The 17,543-nt window shown below is 40.1% G+C and overlaps 1 protein-coding gene across 3 annotated transcripts in view; it reads left to right on the top strand.

The window, feature by feature from the left end:
* ITSN1 (intersectin 1) overlaps positions 1 to 16,583 on the top strand; it is a 137,338-nt gene extending 120,755 nt beyond the window's left edge. For all 3 annotated transcript variants that reach the window (XM_059820594.1, XM_059820581.1, XM_059820588.1), the window contains 11 exons: positions 5,572 to 5,693; positions 6,601 to 6,707; positions 8,071 to 8,254; positions 8,735 to 8,833; positions 9,683 to 9,850; positions 11,502 to 11,714; positions 12,252 to 12,373; positions 14,564 to 14,646; positions 14,746 to 14,829; positions 15,251 to 15,424; positions 16,364 to 16,583. In XM_059820594.1, coding sequence (XP_059676577.1) covers positions 5,572 to 5,693; positions 6,601 to 6,707; positions 8,071 to 8,254; positions 8,735 to 8,833; positions 9,683 to 9,850; positions 11,502 to 11,714; positions 12,252 to 12,373; positions 14,564 to 14,646; positions 14,746 to 14,829; positions 15,251 to 15,424; positions 16,364 to 16,512 — 1,505 coding nt within the window. In that variant the 3' untranslated portion in view covers positions 16,513 to 16,583. The remainder of the gene's footprint in view (positions 1 to 5,571; positions 5,694 to 6,600; positions 6,708 to 8,070; positions 8,255 to 8,734; positions 8,834 to 9,682; positions 9,851 to 11,501; positions 11,715 to 12,251; positions 12,374 to 14,563; positions 14,647 to 14,745; positions 14,830 to 15,250; positions 15,425 to 16,363) is intronic.
* The last annotated feature ends 960 nt before the right edge of the window (positions 16,584 to 17,543 follow it).

Raw genomic sequence — 17,543 nt, 5'->3', positions numbered from 1 at the left:
TATCTTAACTATCTGATGTAACCTAGAAACGTTAACAGTATGTGTGAGCATAATTCTGATATAGACAACAGATTTCTACAGCTTGTTACAGCAAGTTTCATAGCTGTTTCATTCCCCTCCCCTTTCCATACATCTTAATTTGGAAACTTCTTTAAAAAACCCAAAACCCAAGAAGTACCCCTGTAGTCCTGTAATACTCCTCCGCAGTACAGCAATTCGGATTGCAATGCCTGCATAGAGCTGGAAGCCAATTTGAATCAAATCTGTAACTCTTCTGTAAATTTTATTAATCCTGTGGAGCAACACAGAATAAAAAGTCAGTTGTTTAGAACAAGTTTATTCTTGTGGAATAGTTTTAGTTAAGCTTTTCACGGAAAAGATAGCCGTTAGTGTCTGAAGGTGGAAAGATGTTTATACTCAAGGTAGCTGTCCTACAGCAAGTGGGTGTAGAGCTTTTAGAAGGCGTTGGATTCCCTGTGTCCTTGTGGTGCTCCTTGATCACAGGCTTTGGCTCCATTTTCTAGCACAAGTTTCTCATTTGTTTCTTTGTGTCCTACCTACCTTTTTGAGTCTGACCCCTCGGCAGCAGCTGGCCCTAGCAGCAAGAAGGAAGCTCCGTGCCTATGTGCTGTTCAGTTCGCGACTTCAGCTTTTGGTCTGTCCAGGTACCAGTGTGTACCCACAGAGTACTGACCTGATGCTGCCGGCTCAGCTGATACCCACCAGTTCACCAGCTGTGAACTGGTGCCAGCGCTAGCAGAGGGCCAGTCTGAACTGGGCTGAAATCACTGTCACAGATAAAGGTTTTCTGTGCCCTGCCCTAGATGGCTGAAACCAGCTTCATGTTTTCTCCATTGCACTTACACTGTCAAGTGCAGTTTTCTCTGCTGAATTGTTCATATGTTGGAGTAATTCTGGATCCAAATGAGTGTTAAAATAAATCTGGTTTGATTCCTTTACTTTAATTCTTTTTTTGGGGAGAAGACCTGAAGCCAGGAAAGATGATGACTGGTGGTCTGCCTGAGAAAGTGAAAAAAATAATAAAATGTTGTATTTTAACTTTTAGAATACTACATTTAGTTACCATATTTCTGACTCCAAGTGAAATATCTGTACGGAATCTTTATTTTTGTGGAAGACGATGTAAAATTGGACTGTGCAGTTCCTTCAGCTTGGATCTGTGGCTGATGTTCTTGACTGATTTGCTGTTACTGTACAGTAAGTGGTCAGGGGCTCAAGATATGTCCTGGGTCATAATTCAGAGGTGAGATTTAAAGTTACCTGACGTGATAAAAACAAGTCCAGGAATCAGTTAACTGAGCCAATTTGTATTTTTAGATGCATCCATGCCCTCACATGGAGGATTTTATTCTCCCCAAGCAGATCCTGGAAGGGGACTGGTAGATGTGTTCTGTTTTTTTTCTAAAGGATTTAGTAGGTTTCCTTCACAAATGCCTCACCTTTCTTCCTTACCTCCTTCCCTTGACTTAATACTAAAACATTTTTTTTTCATAGAAACTAAGGTGTTAACCTAAAATGCTGCAGAAAGATTTTGCTGTTGGAAAATGAAGATGATGGTAGTGTATCACAAATGTACATGATTGAGGACTACAAACCTTGCCTTTAACATTCAGGCATGTTCTAAAGTTTAAAAAGGAAAATTGAAATTCTTACTAAAGATCCTTGAGTCTGTTGCTTGGCCTGTGTGGATTGGCAGTGGCAGTTCCTCCGCCTGATAATACCTGACTGGTGTGAACAGGAGGAGGAGGAGGCACATGTGTTGGTGGTGACTGGTCTTGGCAAAAACAAAGTAATATTTAATACTTTGCAAGTGGGACTTTCGAGACTTGTTTCTAGATCCTACTTCCATCCATCTCAGAGGGAAACACTCCACTCTAACAATAAATGGACATACTAGTCCAGTTGAGAGATTCTAAACATGCTGAAATCGTTGAAAATAGCTGTGAAATGGGATTTTGCATCACAGAAGTTTGAGATGGAGAGATCTGTTTGATGACCAGACTCTGTGCCATCTTCAGCAAAAGCTTGAGATAGTCTCTCAGTAGAGGGTCCATCCCACAAGATATTTACAGGAAATTTGTAGTTGCATCTGAAGCTAGTTGATAAGAAGAGTGAAGGGTGAAATGCTGTAATTTGAGTGAAGGAATGCTATCATGATGCCAGAAGTGCTATTTCTCCCTGCTCAAGGTTTTGGAGGAAAACTGTGACATAATTTTTTACTACTTATGGTTCCCTATAATGGAGCAGATTCCTGTCTACTGTGATCTTGTCATTACGGACTGGGCCAACATGAGGTTTACAGTGAAATCTGGCAGTTACCTTGTTTAGAAAATCTCCCCGAATTAGAAGAAATCAGAAGTTGTGCCCATGTACATAGATCAGCAAGTTCCACAGCAGAACCTTCCTTCTGAAAAAGCAGCATCTCTTACAGATTGCTTTCAAGCTTCGTGGTTAGATTGTAAGACCCATATTTTCAGGGCTGACTTTGGAAGCAAAAGGAACAACTAGTTTACTTCTTAGAATGATATTTGAAATTATTTTTTACATTTCTAGAATCCCTTAGTCCTACAGGTCCTATGGTGATAGGAGGTCAAAGTATGGATTTCTAGTTACAGCGTTTGTATGTTGGTTCTGTAAGTCCAGACAGAGTAACCAGTCTGATGAGCGTGTGCAAATGCCTCTGCTTGGGGTCATGCTGGTTATTCAATTGAAAATGGCAGAAATTCGAGTATTCACCATGCTGTGAACATACAGACTTAGCTATTATAATTTCTGCGTTCTTTTCTGAGTTTACTAGATTGTTTGTAGCTCAGGATTCAAATTCAGCACCTTCCAGATGGGATCCAACACTCTACTTTCTCAGAGCAGGAGAGAAAATATGAAAGAATGGGTCACTCAGTAACTGAAAAGACAAATGCTATGCCTGATTTTAAGTACCTGAATGGCTGTATGCATGAGGGACTATCTGTGTGCTTTAAGTTAGAAACATTAACCAATTCTACACTGAGGTAAGGTCCTGTACTTCATCCACAGCAGAGCTTTCCCATCTGCTGGTGGAAATGGCTGATATCAAGCGTGCTTTCAAGCCCCTAGCAGGAGTCTCTTGTAGTGAACAATTTATAAGTGATATTATTACAGCTGCAGGTGGAATTTGGATGTTCATAAAAGTACTTTGCACAGTTCTCTGGTGTCCATGAAAAATTAGCTGGAGCCCTACGGCCTGACTTTTCCCCTTGGAAAGGAACCCAGTTCTTCTTTGGTGTTTTTAATACAAAGACAAGAAGTGTCTTAGTACTTGTGCACCTCATGAAGAAAATCCCGTATCAGAAAAGTGTCTCCTGCATGTTCTGCTCAGATTGAAGCAGGCTATTTTCCCAAATATTTAGTGTTCAAAAGTAGACCTTTTGTTGAAGTTCAGAGTAGCCCATTTACGTCCCAGTTGGCTGGCTGTCAAGCTAGCAGCTAAAATGTTATGATTCAAAATGTTAAATGCTTCCTCTAAGAGGCTCGTGGTTGGAAACCACACTTCAAACCAAGGTCATCAGCATCTTTGAACAGTAAACTAGCCCAGTCTCTAGAGAAAAATAATTAAACACTTTGTTCACTTTTAATGAAGCTGACAGTGCATGGGGAGAACTGGTTCTGCTTATTAGGCCTCTGATTTACATGATAACTAAGAAAATTCTCTGAAAGCAGCCATTTATTAAACAGAAATGAAACTTTTGGTTTTTGAAATGTGCCTAGTGCTTTGATTATTTTGGCATAAAATTGATAATTCTCAAACCCTACTTTTTATTTCAAGAAAGTTTCAATTGCATCTTCTAAAGATGCAATGTACTGTATCTCAGAGGGGTGTTATCAATATGCTTATGCTTCCAATCTGATCTGTTCTCAGCTTCTTAATCATAGAGGAAACTACCTTAACTGTATCTGCCTTTTTCCCCCCCGCCCCAAGTTTATAAGTCAGATCTATCATTACCTTTTCAGGAGCACAGATTACTTGAAGCAGCGGTTGAAGATAGTCCATGAAAAACTTAATGGTGATACATGTGGACCTTGCTAGCGGCATAGTGCAGAATCAGCTCCTGAATTACATTCAGGAAGCTAAAAATGCAGTAAATACTATCTAAGTATTAACTGTATATGCAAAGAACTGAAGGAGTTGTCTGGGGTGTGACGTGATTAGGAGCATTTGAGAACATCTGATCTAAAAATCCCTGTCAGATCTCAGTAGGTTCTTGTCATTGTTGATGCTTGTGAACAATGTAAAAAAAAGCCTTGACCATTTTAAATCCCATGAAGTGAAGGTCTCCTTGAATATTTTTCAGTCCAATCTTTTTCCATAAAGTCTGTTTCTGTGGGGAATGTACTGAATTTGCCCATACTTCACTGAGTATTCTGGGAAAGAATTAAAGTGAAGAATTTTGATTGTATAGAAATAGTTGAAAATAGTGCATTTTTAAAGAAAAATGTTTTCAACCTGTTTGAACACACCTTTGCTTTTTGAAATGCATTTTATTTTATGCAGAAAAGTAATAAAAGTACTGTTAAAAGTGAAACTGGAAGAAAACATTCTGCTTGACAGTCTCAGAAGAATTTAATTAAGCTCAGCTGAAAAATACTGGCTTACAGAAAAAATTGTAATGAAATGTTGTGTTCTAATTCTGAATAGAAAATAAAATTTGATATTCTAGAATTTATACAAAAATTCTAGCATCTACACAGGATAAATGCAAGGGAGGTGGTTTGCAAATATTAAAGGACAAAACTGATGGAAGATGAGTTCTTTTAGTTACAAACTTTTCACATGCTTTTAAAGATAAATGAGAACAATAATAAATCCCTTTGGCTTGGCCTATAAATCAGTGAAATCTGTGGAGTGATCTCCACTGACCTTCATATGTTCTGGCTCAAGTCCTTCAAAAATTTAGAAGCAATATTTAGTTGAAGCTTGAAGAAGTAAATAAGCTCTGTAGGACCTACTTTGACTAGAAGGATAAAAGCTAACCTTGAATTTAGAGTATAAATAAGCTCAAATTCCAAAGTGTCCATCAGAGCATTAAGGTCCTGTAGCATTCTTTCCGAATTCTGTTCCCTTTTAGGATATCTCTATATTTTCTTTGGCAGTAATACCAGACGAAGTCTTTGCCCCCTTTTTTATTAACAGCTATCGATTTGGGGATTTGTTTTACAATGTGGCTCCAGTTGAATGACACCACTGAAGCGGAGAGTGAACTTCAGAGTGAGGTTGGAAGTGGGCAGGTAGCAGTGAGGAGGACTTTTAAGCTTTGCTACCAGAGAAAGGTTATCACTTAGAAATGGCCTGGATTTAAAAAAAAAAAAAAAAAAAGAAAAAGGTGTTAAATACAACATTTCGAGTCATGAAGAGATGAAGCATTGTTAGCATTGTGCCATTACATGTGAATAATGATTAAGTGAACTGAACAGGCAGTAGTTACAGTTCATTAAGCCTTATTTGAACTGCTACAGATCTGAATCGATTTGCAAACAACCGTTAAGTAAAATCTAGGATCCTTTTGTGTTTTCCAGGGTGTGCAGACTTGCATCTTCTGGATATGTTGACACCTACCGAAAGAAAAAGGCAGGGATACATCCACGAGCTCATTGTCACAGAGGAGAACTATGTAAATGATCTGCAGTTGGTCACAGAGGTAAGATGGCACAGCAGCTTTAGGAGCAGGTTTTAATCACTCATCTTTTTACAGTAAATCAATAATTTCACTGTGCAAACTCATTTTATATCACTGCTGTGTTTGACTTCCTAGGGATCATCTGTATTAAATTTTCATATCTATATCTAGCTATATATCTATATCTACAGATATATGCATGCATGTGTGGGTGTGGGTGCAACTAATGTTAAGCCCTTGTGTTACCATCACCAAAACACTGATGTTTAAAGTATCGTTCTAGTAAACCTTTTTGCTCCTCATTTTGAATGTTTATTTCTCATGTAGAAGTTCTTAAAGCTTGAAGCGCTTTATGTGCCAGTTTCCATATTCACAGTGGCACTCAGTTATCCTTGTTGTGATTTTCTTTAGATGTTACAAGGTGCATCTCTTATTTGGAAAAAAAGTGAATTTGTACAGGCAACTGACGTGGACAATTTTTTGACAGAGAAGGAAAGCCCTTTTTTGAAAAAGAGGTCATGATATGCAAACCTAAGACACTGAGATAAATCAGAACTGCCATAAAAAAGTCCAAAGTAAAATGTATTTTAAGTTGTATTATCAAAGTAATCCTGTGATATTTTGCAGGAGACCTCTGGCTAAAATTCCCAAGTTTCAAACACATTATCCAGGTCATAATTAACACCACCAACACAAATTAGAGTATTCTCTTTTAAAGCCATATGCCGCTCACAAACATATTATCAGGGAACACTGTGGATCTCTAGGGCACAGCGCGTGTTTGAAGTCTGTTCCACTGAGTGTCAAGTGCTACTCTGATGTGAAGTTTTCTCACCTCCAGACTAAGGAAAAGAGCATCATCAGTCTTAGTCACTTTGATTATACTTACCATATACTTTTTAAATTGCTTGATTTTCTGAATCTGTAGATCTTCCAGAAACCACTAATGGAATCTGAGCTGCTAACAGAAAAAGAAGTTGCTATGATTTTTGTTAATTGGAAGGAGCTGATTATGTGCAATATAAAACTACTGAAGTAAGTTTTTTTCCCCATACTTAGCAATAACAAAATCATGGGCCTCTCCCCCTGCTTCTCCTTTTAGCTGCATGAAAATATTTGCCACTTACGCAAATAGTAACCAAAAGGGCCATGTGTTTTTCCTTGTTGGAAAAAGCAAAATATTAACAATGTTTGCTATGACTTACTGTTATTGTTGAGAAAAATCCAGTGGTTCTTTGCTGAGTAAGTATTTGCACTTACTTTGCTCTTGCTGTATGCATGCTCCAGAAGGCAAGGTCAACACCTCCTGAAGAGTAATGCCTGCCGAGGCACCCTGTCATAGACTTGTACTTCCTCTGTCTCTGTCACAGCCCATACCCAGTTCCAGTCCTATGATCCGTGAATGCAAAACAAGGCACAACAACCTCTGCCTTGCTTATTCCGAGTTAGCTGATGTATTCCTTTAGTTATTGTAGGCTTATAGCACCTGAATGAGTTGTTTTGTGAGAAGCAGTGCCAACAAAGCCTGGTTTCCTATGGATTTGTGTCCAGTGTACCCTGCACCCTTCCTTCCAAAGTCTCCAACCCCAACTCTCTACCGTGAAACTCCACCCAGTGCAAATATCTTTATTTCTCCCTTCATACTCTGTGGCCTCTGATGGATCCAATCTTCCTAGTTGCATCCTTCTCACCCATCCCTACTGCTTCAGCAAGACACAGTAAATGCTGTGGCTGGTTTGGAGGCACGTGCACGCAGTTTGCTCATCTGGTTATTGCCAGAGAAACTGAGTGAGGATTGAGTTAAACCTGCATCTTCATAAGCAAGAGGATTGATAAAGTTCCTTTTTTCCCTACCGAGCTGCTAATTTTCGTTGAACTTATAGGGTTTTTTTAACTTTGAGATATCTCCTTTTTTGTAAAATATATTTGAAAATGTCCCACAAGTTGAAAAGTTATGACAGCGATAGGACAAATGCAGGCAGCTCAATGACAATAAATCTCCTTTCCTTAGGAAACCAGGCTAAAAATGAGAAGTAGCTTTGAGCTTAAAGTAGCGGTAAGGTTTTTATCCCTCATTCACAAGCATATCTGTACTCTCTTTCTAAACTAATAGAAAAGGAAATTACATTCCTTTTTATATTGTATCTGATCTGACATTGCATTAAGTTAATGTCAAATAACAGTTCAGTGACATCGGAGGGAAAAATGTTGTTGGCTGAGGGTGCAATCTTGATTATTGTATTCTTACAATGTCCAATAAATCTTGTGGCTGATCTGTTTATTATTCAGGGGTCTCTTTGTTTCAATAATGAATAAGAATCAAACCATTTATTTCACAAATGAGGAATCATTCTTTAGTGGTCTACTTATAAAACACACATGACCTTTTCACGTTCAGGGCTTTGCGTGTGAGAAAGAAGATGTCTGGAGAGAAGATGCCAGTGAAAATGATTGGTGACATACTGACAGCTCAGCTGCCACACATGCAGCCTTACATTCGATTCTGTAGCTGCCAGCTCAATGGGGCAGCACTCATCCAGCAGAAAACAGATGAAGTCCCCGAGTTCAAGGAGTTTGTTAAAGTAAGAAAAGAAGCAATCATCATGAATTTTGTATACTGTGAATTTAGCTCATCATTTTGCTAATTTGCAAAACATAGTCTCAAATAGTGCTCTGTGTTGGGCTAGAATGAAGAATCTTTGGACTTAAACACTCGTTGAAAGAGTACATGTTTTCATTGAAGGAATACTTTTTTTCAAACAACTTTAGAGTCATAAAATACTTTGTTTAATAATGGTGTTGCTGTAAAATGCTGGGACAGTAAGAAGCAGTGAGTACTGGAACAGTAAGAAGAGGCCCTTCTCTTGTACAGGCAAGGCAGGTGAAGAACATGTTAAAAATACAAGAAATTCTACTGCACTGATATTGTTTGTGATCTAAGAACCGATTTAGCTGAGGCATGGTGTTCATTTGTTGCCTTACCCTTTTCTTTCTTGGAGGAGCTCATTTTGCAGGGTATTAAACAAACTGACTAACACCATTTTACCTCTCTAATGTTTCAGAGGTTAGCAATGGATCCTCGCTGTAAAGGAATGCCGCTATCAAGTTTTCTACTAAAGCCTATGCAACGGGTAACAAGATACCCACTAATAATTAAAAATGTACGTTCTTCTACAAATATGATGTTTTTGATGCTGCTTTGCTTATAGCTTAATTACAGGGTAGTTAACCTATTTGTGTCAAGCTTTGTCGCTGTTAGATATTTGATGTGCTAGGGAACGTGGGATATCCTTTTATATTTGATCACACTAGAGCAAATGAAGTAATTCATTTGGCTTCAGTGAAATAACTTGGTATTTCCATTAGAAACAGTCGTGAAACTTGCACACAAAAAACCAGAAGGCGGTAAATGTTGAATGAAAACTTTAAAATTCAGATAACAGGAGTAATGGGTCAATCTTACGTTCATCTTTGCTTTTTTCCATGGTGTCATTCCCTCCCCATAGTCTGGTAAATGACATTCAGTGTGCAAGCCTGAATGCCAAATTGTTGCAAGTTACCTTACTGCGCAGCTTGTGTTGCTGGATGACTTACAACCCTTTCCTAACTTTCATTTGTTGCCTAACTCTTTCCATCCTGAATAATGCTATTGAACTTGGCCCAAGACTTTTGCAGGAAGGAATTATAAACTGGATGTTGGCATTTAAGAGATTCCTTAATTGGTCATGGATATATTTCTGCATACGGCTGGAATTTGCATACTCATGTCAGAAGAGTGAGAAGTGTGCTGATATAAAGGCTCTGCAGGCAGACATTCATTTCAGATGTTCACAAACAGGCTGTGAGTTTGTCTCCTGTGTTTCATGTTTGTCAAGGAGGAAAAGAAATTTGGAACATACTGGCTAGCTCTGATGGAAATAAAGAAATAAAACAGAAGTGTAGGGCTGGCAATATGAATACATTTTAACCACAGATAACAGAAAAGGCTAATGTATTTTATTTATCTGTAGATAATAGAAAACACTCCTGAAAACCACCCAGACCACAGTCACTTGAAGCATGCTCTTGAGAAAGCAGAAGAATTATGTTCTCAAGTAAATGAAGGAGTGCGGGAGAAGGAAAATTCAGATAGGCTGGAGTGGATCCAGGCTCATGTTCAGTGTGAAGGCCTGTCGGAGGTAAACAAAGTGCTATCTAGAGTAATGCAAATGTGGGCGCACTTCGCCGCCGTTTGTGAAGAAGTCATGGCTCACTTATGGCACTGCATCAGGGGACAAACTGTAATTAATCAAGTCATACAATCTTCAATCCTTTGTTTTCATCTTTCTTTGGCTCTCTTTCACTCCAGCATGTAATCCTTTTTGCTGCTCGTGTTACTGCCTTCTATATGATAAATGCTGCTTTTGTTGCCTGCCTCTGGGCTAGTGCCAGGTTCAATGCTGCAATTTTCAACCACAACTTTACGCTTTCACAGCTCTTTACAATACAGTGGTTATTGTACTGCTGTATCTCATCCTGAAGCTACAGCTGACCATCCTGGAGTGCTTTAAAACTCATCACAGAAAATATTTTCTGTGATAAAACTTTGTATACATTTTGAAAACTCAAGAATACTGACCAAGTCTCTCTCAAGACTTTACAGGGAGGATCACTGCCTACCATGGCATATTATTTTTTAAGGTTCTATACCGAAACTATAATGAAAATACTGTGTTGGTATGTCCTGCAAAAGGATGGAGGATGTTTTGATGGCCTCCCTATTATTGGTGAAGATAATAGAGGCAGACAGATCACAACTTGATTTTCAAAGTATGCATTGAGTTTTCAGTTCTGGAAGATAAAAAAATAATAAGCACTGGTTGGTTTATAAACTGGAAAACATTGCATTTCATCTTATGAAATCTAACTGTTTCAGGGGAAAGACATGTATGAGAATTTCAGAAGGGTCTAAGACATATCCAGCTGTCTTACAACTACTGCCTGAAGGAAGATGGCTGCTTTTATCTTCTGTACGTGATGTCTGGCCCTAGAACAGCAAAAATATTACCTGAAAGACCGACTGGCTGCTGGCTGACACGGTAATGCCAGTAGCAGCAGCCTTGAATTTGTGGCACGGAGCAGTCCAGCCTTCCCCCAGTTTTCTGGCTGAGATGTTTCTAATCTGTAAAAGGAGCCACTCCAGATCTAGGTACCCAGCCAGCTAGGATGGCAAGAACCACACCATGACGTAGTGAATGTAAACTTGAAAATTACACTTTAGGAAAGGGCAAGCCTCTACTCATCTGGTAACAACCTTCAGGTGAGTCTTAAATTTTGCCAGTTCCAGCCACTGGTCAGCAGCTGTCCTATAACTCCAGGTATCGTGGCTGCACAAAGACAGGCTATCTGGAATTCCATTGGTATGTTTTAATGGGTGAAATTCAAACACAATTCAGAAATCCAGGCCTTGTTAAGAAAGCTCGGCATTTGGAGAGGCCATTTGCATAGCTACTGCTAATCCAGGGCAAGCCATTATCAGCTGAGTTCCACTCACAGAGATGCATGCACATGGCAGAGAAACTCAAAAGGAGGCACAAATGCTTTTGGCTTTTCTCTGACTGTCCAGGCCATGCCCCATGCAACTGATGGGCTGCCTCGAAGTTAATTTTCATGTAGCTTTTCTATGACTTGCACTGCTTATCATGCACAAGGCAGAGACATTGCTCGTCATCCCTGTGTCACAAATTGAAATCAATGTTAGGACTCAAAACTATATTTGGTCTCTTTCAGGGGAACCTCGATTGTTTTACTTTATACAGTGCGTTGTTGTTCTTCTTCTACTTTTCGCAGCAACTCGTATTTAATTCAGTTACAAACTGCTTGGGACCACGCAAGTTTCTGCACAGTGGGAAACTCTATAAAGCCAAGAGTAACAAGGAACTGTATGGCTTTCTGTTCAATGATTTCCTCCTCCTGACTCAGATCATAAAACCTCTTGGCTCTTCTGGCACAGACAAGGTCTTCAGCCCCAAGTCTAACCTGCAATACAAAATGTACAAAACTGTAAGTACCACTCTTAAATGGCGACTAAGACAGTTATACACTAACAGTGCATATAGCAGGCAGCAGCTCCCATACTAGATGTGTGGGCAATAGCCTTTATATAGAAGAGGTTTAAAAACTTTGGCATATGCTGAGGATTCCAGGGACTGATGGTGAGAAAGCTGGTTGTTTGCTTTAGCAAGATAAGAAAAGATGCTTTTGAAGTTTTGCTAAAACAACCTCTTCAGCGAGAGGTCACGTGTATCAGGGAGTGATGGGGAGAGTAGCGTTTGCTGCTCTTTGTGGGAAAGGAGAGATTGCTATGCTTCATGAGGCTGCTTGCTTACTTCAGGAGAAGTGTTCCCAGACTCTGGAGGCACCTATATATTTGATAATAAGAAAATTTTTAAAAATTACTTATCTGAAGAAAGACGGGAGGCAGACAGAAGGGGAAAGATACTGCAGGCACAAGATAAATCTGTTGTAAATTGCTCTGTGTTGAATGCATCTGTTCGGATATTGTGCGGTAGAACTCTAGCTTTGCCTAATGTTTTACAGCCCATTTTTCTAAATGAGGTACTAGTAAAATTACCCACAGACCCTTCTGGAGATGAGCCCATCTTCCATATCTCCCACATTGATAGAGTCTATACACTCCGGGCTGAAAGCATTAATGAAAGGTAAGTACCTGCATAGGCCATGTTAGTACTGAATTTGCAAAGTCTGGTGCAAATGTGAGTGATGTACACATGCATAGCAGTCTCCAAGCAATTTATCTTATAAAACCGGAGAATTTCTTCTGCTTGAGAATATGGTGATACTCAATATATGAAAAGGAGTGAGAAATAATGATGTTTCCTGAATAATGCTAAGACCAACAGTGAAACAGCTGGGAGGGGTGATATATAGGCCATATTTCACAATATTTTATGTTAGCATAAGGAAGCCAAAAGATGCAATCCTATCTTCTGTTAACATCTGTTTGTTTGTGCCAGTGCAAGCATTTGTATTACTGTATGTTGAATGAGATTGAGGAACAGGTCAGAATCAGAACTTGAAGCAAAAACCTACCAAACTAAACCCAGTTAGTTTTAATCTGGTTCAGTTCAGAGTGAAACAGTCAAAGGAAGGGCAACCTCAAAACCTCAGCTGGTGATTTTTATCTCTAGCGAGCTTACAGAGGCAGAATTACACTGACTTATACTGAAAAGGTTTCTCTGCACAAATGTAAGGTCTTGAAAGATAACTTTTGTTAAAAAATGAAAGCTGAAAGTGCAGCAAACCCCTCCCCAATAGTATAGACATTGTGTTATGCCGGCTTGCATATGTATGGCCCCTAAAAATTCTGATGCATAAAAATGTATAAAACATCTTTGCTTACTGCCTGTCTGACAGTGTTATTCATTATTGTTTACACACATAGTTTTTCTTGCAAAAGATCGTACTTTTATGGATCCCATTTGTCTTTTGGGATGCTGTCTGTCCCTCTATGCCGCAGAATGAACAAGCCTTTGGTGATGAAAATTGATACAGCCTTTTCAACTTAAGATCTGTTGCAAAAATCAGATTATAGCAATAATCATCTGTTCCGCGTCAGAGCTCTCACAGCAGTAGTCAGAAACATCTAAACTCTGCACTGCATTCATTCCACCTAGCTTGAGTGAGGAACTTCGGCGAGATGCTTAGGCACACTACACTGAACCATCAGTGGAAGGAGATGGATCTTCACATACTGAAGGCCCTCTGGAGGTGTCTGCCTCTCTCCATTCACTATGGAGAGAACCTACAGGAATTGCTATCTGAATCTGGGCACTCTAGTCAAATGCCTTTACTTATATGGGATACAGCCATTGACTTTCTTTTATGCCATAATTGCTTACTAAATAAATGCAGCTTTTTAGGTGAGATACCTCCGGGTTTTCATCATTCACTTGCTTTTAACTAAGAGCAACAGACATAAAACATAAGCATCAGTGAGTGATTAATTTGCCCATTTAATCTTAAAATACCTTAGTGGATCAAAAGCTTGGTATACTTCTGAAGCTGCCGTTTGCCATTTAGGGCTGAGCTGGAAGAAAGAATTGTCCTTAAGTGTTTTGTTTTCTTAAACAGCTCTCTGTGCAGAATGCAGGTGAGTGTTCAGACCCAAATCCAGGCCAGTGTAAGTAGCTGCAATGCCCTGTAGAGGAGCAGCTCTTCATTTTGGGATCAGAAATGGATCCACAACTTCTAGATTCTCTCATTTTGCCTTGACTAAAGTCTCAGGCTCCCTTGTATATCACGCCAATTCTTCTAAACCCTTGAGGTCCCTTGGTACCCCTTCTTCCACACCTTTTCTCTGTCAATCTTTCCACCCAGTCTGTTAAGTATGAAATTATTTCCCAGAAGGGCCCATAGGGAACCATGGTCTTTCATCATCTGTGTACTCCCTGAGTTATGCCTCGTGTCCCGAGGCTCAGAAGGATTTTGGTATGAAACCTCAGAGATCAAGAAAAGTGGCCATCTCTGCAACACAGCTGTCTTGTATCTACTGGCTACAAGAAGTTAGTTTATTACAATAAAGCAAAAGGCTTGGTGAAAGCAAACCTGTTATCTATACCTTTTTGTTTCTGACCAAGTCCCTCCTGCTTGTGATTTCTCTTGAGCTTTCTTTGTGTAGTGGGATCTGCTAGCTTGGGATGGTTAAATTTCTGCAGGTGCTATAAATTCCAGTAGGATCTCTTCCAGGCAGACAGCTTCAGTGTAGCAGAACCTGTGATGGTGCCAGAGCCTTGGTTGGGAAGGAGGGACAGCTTTACTTTTGTCTGTTGTGCTCCAGGGACGAAAAATGGAAATGGTATTTTGCAACTTTTTTTCCTTTCCTTCTGAAGGACTGCCTGGGTTCAGAAGATCAAAGCTGCTTCAGAACTTTACATAGAGACTGAAAAGAAGAAGAGGGAAAAGGCCTACTTAGGTACAGCATGGGATGAGGGGGTCTCATCTTTTGTGGAAAAGTCCATAGGCAGGAAAATACATTAATGACTTTTCTCTCTCCTCTTCTGTTTCACCACAGTTCGCTCGCAAAGAGCAACAGGCATTGGGAGGTTGATGGTGAATATTGTTGAAGGCATTGAACTAAAACCTTGCAGGTCCCATGGTAAGTGCCTTGGGTTTTTCATACTATGCTCCATGAAGAAGACATTCCTATTTGAAGGAGGTTCTGTCCAAAATGTGGTTTTGTTTAATGAAGCAGTTTTAATGAACTTAAAATACACGAAGTGATTTTGTGCAGTTCCGTAGGAGTCATGCTGTTGTCCTGCATTAAGCATTTGTTTCAGGCAAACTTAGTTTCCACCACGGAAGCCATATTATAAGAGACCATAAGCCACAAAGTCCTGAAATGAAGAGTGGAAAGTGCTCAGCGCCTTGTAGAACTGTGTCCCTGTTCATTATAATGGCAGTGAGGCCACAGTCTTTCTTTCCCCTGTCCATTGGCTGTAGGAGTAAAAGGATATTTAGGAGGAAGATCACACACCTAAAAACACGATACCCTTTTCTGTTTGTTTCCATCTTCCCAGGAAAGAGTAACCCGTACTGCGAGGTGACAATGGGCTCTCAGTGCCACATTACCAAGACAATACAGGACACCCTCAACCCTAAGTGGAACTCCAACTGCCAGTTCTTTATCAAAGACCTCGAGCAGGACGTGCTCTGCATTACTGTGTTCGAGAGGGACCAGTTCTCCCCAGATGGTACGTAGGGGTCTGCTGCCCTTCCAAGGGTATTTTCAAATCTCCCCTTTTGAAGAGGTGCATGCCTGCTGAGGTAAATCATAGAATCAGAATGGTTTGGGTTGGAAGGGACCTTTAAAGATCATCTAGTTTCAACCCCAGTATTGAACCCCTTTGCATACTGGGAGCCTACTCACCCTTGCTCCCCAGTGGAGTCGTGCTAGTATCAGTGCAAAAAGAATCAAGCTGTCTCTGGGGTTTTTTGGGTTTTCTTTCTTGTGCAACTTAACAACTAAAGCGTGTTTTGCAATTCTGCTAAGTCTTTAAAAAACTTTGGACGCTGTTTGCAAATGGATAGATTAATGCAGGAGGAAGAGAAATGTCTTCATGTTCCGCTAATATACAATAACAGTGGCAAAAATTAACCCAAGATTCATAACCCATTCTTATTTAATAACCTGGGATAGACATATGGAGCACTGAAGAGTGTATTTTGGAGTCGTAATCTCTGAGGAGGTATTTGCATGGGACTGTCATTCATCTGGCCAGCACCAGTTGGCCCATTGACCTCATTGCTAGTGTGATGCACTCCCTGGCTCTATTATCTCCAGAGGGCTTCACACTCAGTTTGAACTGTGCAGCGGCCTGTGGCCTTTTTTCTAACATATAAAATAAATAAGCTACTGAAGCAAGGCAGCTGTGAATTACATAGTGGATTTTTCTGCTTATGGGACCATTTCTTTTTAATGCTGCTGCTGTCTAATATGGTCCAGCTAAAATCCTCTTCTATGCAGATTGGCAGCCTTTGGCCTTCTTCAACTGCAAAAATATAGTTGGACTGAAGACTTGTTTTCTCCTTTTATGTGTAGAGGGAAGCTTAGTTCCTTCCACAAATTAGCATTTTACTGCAACATAAAACAGTTGTGTCATTTCTGAGCTTGCTGTCTTTTTGCATTTCAGACTTTTTGGGCAGAACAGAGATCCGTGTGGCAGACATTAAGAAGGATCAGGGTTCAAAGGGACCAGTTACAAAGTGTCTCCTTCTGCATGAAGTCCCAACAGGAGAGATAGTCGTCCGACTAGACCTGCAATTGTTCGATGAGCCTTAGAAGGAAAGGGACCAATGTTTTATTTCAGTCTGAGTTCACTGCAATAGGTGTCTGCAGAAGCTCTCATAAAATCCTTACTGGTGTGGTATGAAACTACTGCTTGCCCTTCACACGTAAGAGGGTTATCAAAGCAAACAGGAGCATCTTTGTGCCTTGATAATTCTCACTGAAAAATGAATCCCAATTTAGTGAGGAGATCTCCCTCGATTTCTCTATGTGGAACTTGACGTTAGTATCCTGGGTTTATGAAGTAACCTAGTTGTTTGTTGTGCTCCAGTCTGAAAGGCTGGCAAACCACATAGGTTGCTGTGCTTGCTCCAGTTACCCTACTCTTTAACATGAAGAAGGCAATGATGGTATGTTTTGGAGGCTTTCTGCAGGGTTTTCCCACTTAAGGAATTCTGTGCCTGTTGCTCAGCAAAAAGTGATGTGTAAATGTAGTATGAACGGAAGGAGCAGTTACGCAGTAAGAAGGTCTTTGAAGATCTTCATGGTGGTACTGAAAAGGCTTAGAAAATAAATAGTCTATATCTATAAACAGAGAAGATTCTATTAACATACCACTTCATGACTCTTGTTGCCCCTGAAAATAAATTATGTACAGGCCTTCTGCACAGAGATGAATGGCACTCCAGAAGAGTCCACCCACTTGTTACCTTTGGAAGTTGCTGTTTTCTATAGGACTGTAAATGTTTGAATGGTAAGCAAAGGATTAAACATAGAGCCCTGCTGAATGTTGTGCTGTACCACTTCGATACTCCTTTACTACTGCTGCTTGACTCTGTGGCTGCAGATGGATGATCTGTCACCTGCAGTGGGGAAATAAAAAAATCATGGCTCTAGCTCAGGAAGCTAATTTCTACCCTGCAGAGTTTAGTTTGCAAAACAATCAGTGGTGACCGGTTATTAAATGGTACCATGCCTAACTGTGTTTGACATCATGTTACTGAATTCAGGGCAGCAGCATACTGTAGCTCACGAAGGTGTTTGTGGCAGCCGGGGTGATCGTAGGTTCGGTGGCAGCGATGCTG

The sequence above is a fragment of the Gavia stellata genome, chromosome 1, assembly GCF_030936135.1.
Source record: "Gavia stellata isolate bGavSte3 chromosome 1, bGavSte3.hap2, whole genome shotgun sequence".
NCBI lineage: Eukaryota > Metazoa > Chordata > Aves > Gaviiformes > Gaviidae > Gavia > Gavia stellata.
Note: the sequence above shows the minus strand (reverse complement) of the source record. Positions and strands in the feature narration are given on the sequence as shown.